We start from the raw sequence: 7,973 nt of genomic DNA, 5'->3' as shown, positions 1-7,973 counted from the left end.
CCAATGAAATATTCCAGTCTCTGCAATAGGATCTGATGGTCAATGGTATCAAATGCAGCACTAAGATCTAATAAAACCAGTACAGAGACAAGTCCTTTGTCTGATGCAATAAGGAGGTCATTAGTAATTTTCACCAGTGCTGTCTCTGTGCTATGATGAGCTCTAAATCCTGACTGAAAATCCTCAAATAAACTATTGCTCTGTAGAAAGTCACACAGCTGTTTAGCAACTGCTTTCTCCAGAACCTTAGAGAGAAATGGAAGGTTAGATATAGGTCTATAGTTGGCTAAAACATCCGGATCAAGTTTGGGCTTTTTCAGTCATCAATCATTGAGCAATTGATGATAATGTGGTGATGTGGGAATGCAAGAGTCTTGAAACTCCATTGGCTGGAGAGGGTGTGTTCTGAGTTGAAATTCATCAACAATTCTATTATACGCCTGCACATATACTGAAATATAGTCATTTTGTCAGCACCCCAAATTTTGAACTGACTTAATCCTTCCTTTACTGACAAAATCACCTGAGAGTTTACATTTGCAGTGAAGTGAATTAGAACAATTACTTACTAACTAACTAACATCCAGAATCCTCTATACTTAGTGTCTGTTCTTCGCTTGTCAATAGTGTTGTGTAGGCTTGTTTCCAAGATGGCAGCCACCGCATCATTAGCTCGAGGTCACAACTCTGTTTCCTGTCTGGGCTTGAGTGACAGGTCTTCTTTTTTTGCTCTGGGACTCCCCCCCGTAACTACCATTACCCATCCACCTCCTTTCAGTGAAATGTTAGACATCAGTTGAACATTATCCTGCACTTGGCTTGCCAGCCTATAAGCACTCTTCTGTCAGCTCCAATGTGTTTGCTTTGGAATGGGTCCATTGTAATTAAGATTGAGTTGAATAATGTATCAGTGTGTAAATTCCAATACAAAGTGACTCTGTGACTGGACAAACTATTGCCTTTGAATGTGGGGGTGGGGTGGGGGATCTAGTCTTCAGATTTATAAACTACTGGCAGCATTTTCTGTGTTTAGATTATTTTATTGAAATGTCATACAGTAGTGAGCATTATGTAAACTCATGCAGCAGGGTCCATAGAGGATAGAGCCTGAAGAAAACAGAGGAAGGCTTTTCAGCATTTTTGGAAACATAGCCAAGTCATAACTGTCATTTAGTGGCAGGAAAGCAAAGTAAAATCATCAGCTGTAATGTCATGGCTTGGTGCTTCATTCTATTACAGCAAATTCATTTAATGGTAAATGGATTGTATTTGTATTGCGCCTTTCTAGTTTTCTGACCTCTCACAGTGCTTTACACATTCATACACTTATGGCAAGGTGCCGACTCATCAGAAACACCAACTCTCATTATCTCATACACTGATGGCACAGCCATCGGGAGCAATTTGGCGTTCAGTATCATGCCCAAGGACACCCAGACTGGAGGACTGTCTTAAAGGATTAGAGGATGGGTTTTCTGTGTTGAGTTTCATATGTTGAAATAAATTAAGGCAAATTAACTGGCTTAACTTTTCAGGCTTTGCTAACTAGTTGACCAGCTTTCATCAAAGTTGCATATTACTTTAAAATGTCTCTGACGATGTCTCTTATGTTTTATCTTGTAGGTATCAGATCCACACAGGCCTTCAGCACTCCATCATTCGAGCTACCCAGCCCAACTGCCTGCCCTTGGAAAATGTCACCCTGCCCCAGAAGCTCAAGCAAGCGGGCTACTCCACCCACATGGTGGGCAAGTGGCACCTGGGTTTCTACAAGCGAGGATGCCTGCCCACCCAGCGTGGCTTTGACACTTTCTTTGGCTCCCTGCTAGGAAGTGGGGACTACTATAGTCACTATAAATGTGAAGGGCCCGGTATGTGTGGATATGATTTGTATGAAGGGGAAGAGGCAGCTTGGGAACAGGACCGCGGCATGTACTCAACCGTGATGTTTACTCAAAAGGCTATCAGCATCTTAGCCAATCACAACCCTCGTAGACAACCTTTGTTTCTCTATTTAGCCTATCAGGCGGTTCATTCTCCACTGCAGGTTCCAGCCCGCTACCTCGAACGCTACAAGGGCATTCCAAACTTGCATCGTCGTAAATATGCTGCCATGGTGTCTTGCCTGGATGAAGCTATCCACAACCTCACGTTAGCGCTAAAACGCTACGGTTATTATGACAACACAGTGATAGTGTACTCCTCAGATAACGGGGGCCAGCCATTAGCAGGCGGAAGCAACTGGCCCTTGAGGGGGAGTAAAGCCACCTACTGGGAAGGGGGGATTAGGGCAGTGGGCTTTGTTCACAGTCCCCTGTTGGTAAACAAAGGGACAAAATGTCGATCTTTGGTCCACATCACTGACTGGTTCCCCACACTGGTGACCCTGGGTGAAGGGACTTTAGACGAAGACCTAAATCTGGATGGGTACGATGTCTGGGAGGCTATCAGTGAAGGCCGCCCATCTCCTCGCCAGGACATTCTTCATAACATCGACCCAATTTACATCAAAGCCAAGAATGGCTCGTGGAAGGCCGGGTATGGCTTATGGAACACGGCCATCCGGGCCGCCCTCCGGGTTGGCCACTGGAAGCTTCTGACAGGTGTCCCCGGCTACAGCGACTGGGTACCCCCGCAGACCTTCTCCAACCAGCGGCTAACCAATCGCTGGCATAATGAGCGCGTCCGTTGGGACCGGGGGAAGTCCATCTGGCTGTTCAACATCACAGCCGACCCTTTTGAGAGAGTGGACTTGTCTCAGCGTTACCCTCACATAGTGAAGAAGATGCTAATGCGGCTAGCGCAGTACAACAAGACTGCTGTGCCGGTACGCTACCCAGCTAAAGATCTGCGCTCTAACCCTCAGTACAATGGGGGCGTGTGGGGACCCTGGTACAAAGACGAGAGGGAGAAGCAAGAGGAGGAAGAGAGATACAATAACTTGTTCACCAACCATCTTGGAAAAAGAAGGTGGAAAAAGAAATCAAAGAACAGGAAGTTGAAAAGAAAGGTAGAAGAGTAGCCTCCCCCATTTGTGAAAGACTTTGGTTGCCTTTTCTCAGGGATTGACACTTCTTGTTTCAGGATTATCCTCTTCAGACGCTCTAACTCCAGTTAGTTTTAACTTGACTCCAGTACATACTGTATGAAAAACAATGCAGATGGACCTTTTCAAATGCCTCAAGAGAATAAGAAAAAGATCCACTCGTTCAAACACTACTGTCATGCCCAGACACAACTTAAGACCTCATGTTAATCTTAGGGCCATAAAGAATGTTTATTTTTCTAGATTGTTTTGCATGCGTGAACTGTTGTCACCTTTGGATTGTTCTGTAGATTCATGTTAGACAAAAAAAAATCTTCCTAGACAGTTGCCAGACATTTTGGTGACAGAAATAAGACATAGTTCTATTACGTTGATGTTGATTGCTGTGATACGGTATTGTGGAAACAGATGTAGGATTTATGTGATGTGTGAGTCGATGTACGTTGGTTTTATAAGCACAGTCTGTGTGAACTTTAGAATACTGTTCCCTTTTTCAGATGATGTCTGGTCTGGCACCAGGCCAACCTGAATGTAAGACAAGCTAGCAGAATAAAAGCCCCAGTCACAAAGCTCTTTGTCTCCTACCATCTTTCAAGTTCTGTCTGTTGTGCATTTTATTACAGCCACATTTCCTTGATTATGATGACAATAAGTACTGTTATAACTGGAAACATTTTAAGATCTCTTTTATATTTAGAAGCTGACATGCACCTAGTAAGTACATTTATTCATGGAAAATACAGTGAAGTGGGATCTGAGTGGTGATAAAGACCTAATTGCTTTCTTACAGTCCTGCCTTGTCAGTCATGGTGTACTGTACAAGAAGTTGCGATCAAGGAAAAAAGAGAAATGGGACTAATAACATGGAGTCAACAGAACGTACAATCTGTAACACTATATTTTTCATATGTGTCTGTTGCTTAGCACCCATGTAAACAGTCCCCAAACCCTCGAGCTCAAAAGGTTAATGAGTTTTGCTTGTAGATGTTTTTTGTCTACTTTACAGGCCAATTGGCTATTTTAATGACACTTAATGACTTCTAAATGTACTGTACCCGACAAGATTTATAGTTGCTTAATTGCTTTTTACTAGCTTGTCAAATATTTATATTTATTCGTCTTTCTAGTAACTAAGCCGCTTTTGAGAACAATGCAAGAACGTGGCTCTGGTACGATCTGAGAGCATGAAATTGATTGGAACACATGAAACAGGAGCTCCAGAGAGAGGGGCTTTCCCGTGGAAGGAGTTTCAGACTGCACTGCACATCCCTCCATGCTGACTTGGATCCCCCTGCCTCGGCACTGTACTCAGAGCCAAGTTATGACCTCAGACCATTCAGGCACTGACTCAACTTCCACAGCGGCATTTGTGTTAACAGCTTATGCTGATATGAGGATGGCTCTTTCGATCCTTAGCCTCTGTAAATCCAAAGCAGGTGAGGGTGATTTGAGTTAACTGTGCTGGTTTTCCTCAGCTCCTTTACATTGATTTGTGTCTACAGGTCAGACTGTACCCATGGGAGCCAGAATTTACCTGGCGAAGCTCAGCTTTAATCTTGACTATAAAATAGAAGAGATGCCCACCGTGTATTAGGGCTACAGCTGAGTATTATTGAAGATCAGATTCTTATTTTGTTGCGTCATGCTGAATTTCCTCTCCCATGGGCCATAGGAACAGTTAAACCCTGGATTCTCTGGGAATTCACATTTGCTTTCAGTTATGGGCATTAGCATCCCTCTAAAGCTAGGGTAGTTTTCCCTGTAACTGAGCTGTAAGGCAATACATCAAGCTCCCTCATCCTGCTGCCTCAGTACACATGCCCATTAGTGCTCATTGGGAACGATATGAAAAAATAAACCTGATGGATGGCAGAACAAGACCACTTTGATCAAAGTGCAGTGCGATTATGCCGGATTGTGTTGGTTTTTCTTTCAGCTGTGGCACCGTGTGAAACGTATAGTTTAGGTTCTCGCATGATCAAGGTGCTAATTAGCCGAATTATGTGTAGCCAACTGGAAAGGGCTGACCACCTCCCTGCCAAGAGCTGCATGCGAGGCACCGTGACTCAGCTAGGCTTGGGCTCTAAAGTATCGTTCCCAAAGACGAGTGATGAAAAACAAGACAAATATCAAGCAGCTGTCGTCCAAAAGAATCTGAATTAATACAGAACCCATGAAATATCTTGTGAACGCCACCCAAAATGCCAAAACACATTTAACACTTTTGCACTGCATGCACTCAGAGCATTACACACTGCAGGGCTGTGGTTTCCAGCTACTTGGCAAAAGTGTGACATTCCAATCGTAAGAGGTCGTTGAGTTTCAAGTGGTTGTACAAGCATGAGAAACGGCTGTTGTCATATTTGACAGTGACGTCATAGGAAGTCCTGCCTAGGAAGTGGCCTAAAGCTTCTGCAAATAATGTGCCAAAATGATAAAGATGCTACATCCTTTATCCTGCAGGAAATAGAAGAGCTCACACATCCAAAGTGTAAGTCGTCCTGGCTGGAAAATACATTCTGTACTATTGTTCCACCTACATGACGTAGAGCAACTTTGACATTTATTGAAGCCCATGAGAAGATTTTAAGTGTGTGATAGAAGACAGAACAGCGAACTAGCTTGATGGACAGTCTTTTTTTGGCTGGTAGTCTCTCTGCAGACATGGGGATTTCCTGTACTGAGCAATTTCACCCATGCACAACTGGAAATTCTCTTGGCCTTCAGCAGACTCCAGCACTCCCACTTTATCCAGTTTATGACATGTGGCCCCATTTGCGCTTCTCCAGGACCACTCCTTTAATATCTTAATATTTGTTCTACTTCCTTTCGTAATTCTTGTTGAGTACTTGCCTATGTTCGTCCTCTCTTCTCCTTTCCCTTTCAGCCATTCATTCTGTTTCCTTTTCTTTCATCCCTGTCATTGTTCTTGTAATTTTTTTTTCATGCTCTCTTCATCCTCTGTTTCTCTTCCCTCGCTCCCTGCTTTGCTCAGCGGAGGTCCTCTTCAGGTTTTGCTCAAGTCCAGACCTGTGGAGGTTTTGTCAGTGCACCAGCTGTGTTGCAAGGAAGGCCTGGATCTTCAACACAGACACAGTGTGAGTTAGCCCCCAGGCTTGTTGTCCACTTGCCACCACCTCCACCTCCGAAAAGTCTTCTGCTTTCTGTCACTCTTTTTTCACTCCTACTGATTTCTCCTGCACATCACGAAAAGACAGTTCCCCTCTCCACTCTGAGTCAGAATCAGGCCCCAGCAGAATAATCTGTGCTGTACTCCAGCCAGAACATGCCGATGCGTCACTTGTCGACACCTCGGAACGGAAGTGTGAGTTTTGCGCACTACAAAATGTTGCATGCAACACAAAAACATCAGTATTTCACTGTCAAAGGAATTTTAACACGTCAGCATCATGGAGACAATAGGAAGCCTTTTTTCCAGCAATATATCTTTGTTTATATTTGGAAACTGCAGAATTGGTGATTATTCTCACTACGGGTGACCCTTCTCATATTGCACTTTGTGATTTGATCCATTGTTAATATATAAATATATTCATTAGGGCAGTTTTAAATAAAAAGTTCCATTTCTGTGGAGTGTTTTAAACCTGTGTTACTAGTAGCTTCAACAATGATTTTGTTGATGAGTTGGTTTTGTGTTTTGATGAACTGAATTGTGGGACCATTTTGACCACTTTCGACCGCATCATATACTCAGGGGTGATAGGTCTCCGGATTAGAGCCACATCCATTGTAATGGAAGACCACTCCTCTCGGAACCAACACAATTTCCCACATAGAGTTGAAGAGAGAACATTCTTTTCTTCACTAATTCCCTGCTGATGTAATGTGCAGCCCATCTCCTCATCATTATTTAAATACACACAATCACATCCTTGTTTGATTAATGTTTATACAATAAGCATGAGGGCGGAAAACATGAGGTCATACACCACCTGCTGAGTGTAGTGTTTTGTGATGAATGTCCGAACTTGCTGTTTCGCTCTGTTACACTGATTTAATTAATTGATGATGTGATCCAAATGAGGTGTTGGACATCTCCTCTTGGTTATCATTCATGCCAGCTGATGTCATTAGTCGAGTGCAATGAGTTCTAGAATAACAGAATCTTTTTTTTAATACAGTGTGCTTTTGTCTCTGGTATCACTTAAATCATTGTTCAACTTTGGTCTTATCGTCACATAATAATAATAATAATCTTTATTTGTAGAGCACTTTTCAAAAACAAGTTACAAAGTGCTTTAACAAGTGTAAAGACAATAATACCCAAAAGACAATAATACAAAAACAATACAAGATAAAAGCAAGAAAACATTGAAAAGACTAAAATACACATTTAAGATAAATATAAAATTATTAAAATAGAATAAAATAAAAGGGATAAAATAAAGTCAAATAAGATCGGGAAAGGCTCTCCTATAAAAGTATGTTTTAAGAAGGGACATAAAAGAGTTCACTGACTCAGCCGACCTGATTTCCTCGGGCAGGCTGTTCCAGAGCCTCGGGGCCCTGACAGCAAACGCTCTGTCCTCTTTAGTTTTCAGTCGAGACTCTGGAACAGACAACAGACCTCTGCCCGAGGATCTCAAGGTACGTGCTGGTGTGTATGGAACTAAAAGTTCAGAAATATAACAAGGCGAGAGGCCATGAAGAGCTTTAAAAGTGATCAATAGAATTTTAAAGTCAATTCTAAAACATACTGGGAGCCAGTGTAATGAAGCTAAAATAGGAGTAATGTGGTCATATTTCTTTGTTCTGGTTAAAAGCCTGGCAGCTGAGTTCTGGACAGTCTGGAGTCGATCAGTAGATTTTTGGGTTAAACAAGTGAAAAGGCTGTTGCAATAATCCAGGCGTGATGAGATGAAGGCATGTAAAATGGTCTCGGTGTCCTTAAAAGTTAACATAGATC

At 42.6% G+C, this 7,973-nt stretch overlaps 1 protein-coding gene and 1 long non-coding RNA gene across 2 annotated transcripts in view; both read left to right on the top strand.

Annotated features, from left to right (window-relative positions):
* Positions 1-3,596, top strand: part of arsj (arylsulfatase family, member J) — a 20,879-nt gene extending 17,283 nt beyond the window's left edge. Inside the window, exon 2 of the mRNA XM_046064950.1 lies at positions 1,624-3,596. Coding sequence (XP_045920906.1) covers positions 1,624-3,022 — 1,399 coding nt within the window. The 3' untranslated portion in view covers positions 3,023-3,596. The remainder of the gene's footprint in view (positions 1-1,623) is intronic.
* A 442-nt stretch (positions 3,597-4,038) lies between these two features.
* The window catches only part of LOC123980983, a 6,242-nt gene continuing 2,307 nt past the window's right edge, over positions 4,039-7,973 (top strand). The window contains exon 1 of the long non-coding RNA XR_006827633.1: positions 4,039-4,482. This is a non-coding gene — a long non-coding RNA (uncharacterized LOC123980983). The remainder of the gene's footprint in view (positions 4,483-7,973) is intronic.

This window comes from Micropterus dolomieu, linkage group LG12 (genome assembly GCF_021292245.1).
Source record: "Micropterus dolomieu isolate WLL.071019.BEF.003 ecotype Adirondacks linkage group LG12, ASM2129224v1, whole genome shotgun sequence".
Classification (NCBI taxonomy): Eukaryota; Metazoa; Chordata; class Actinopteri; order Centrarchiformes; family Centrarchidae; genus Micropterus; species Micropterus dolomieu.
The sequence above is the reverse complement of the archived record's forward strand: the minus strand, read 5'-3'. Positions and strand labels throughout refer to the sequence as shown.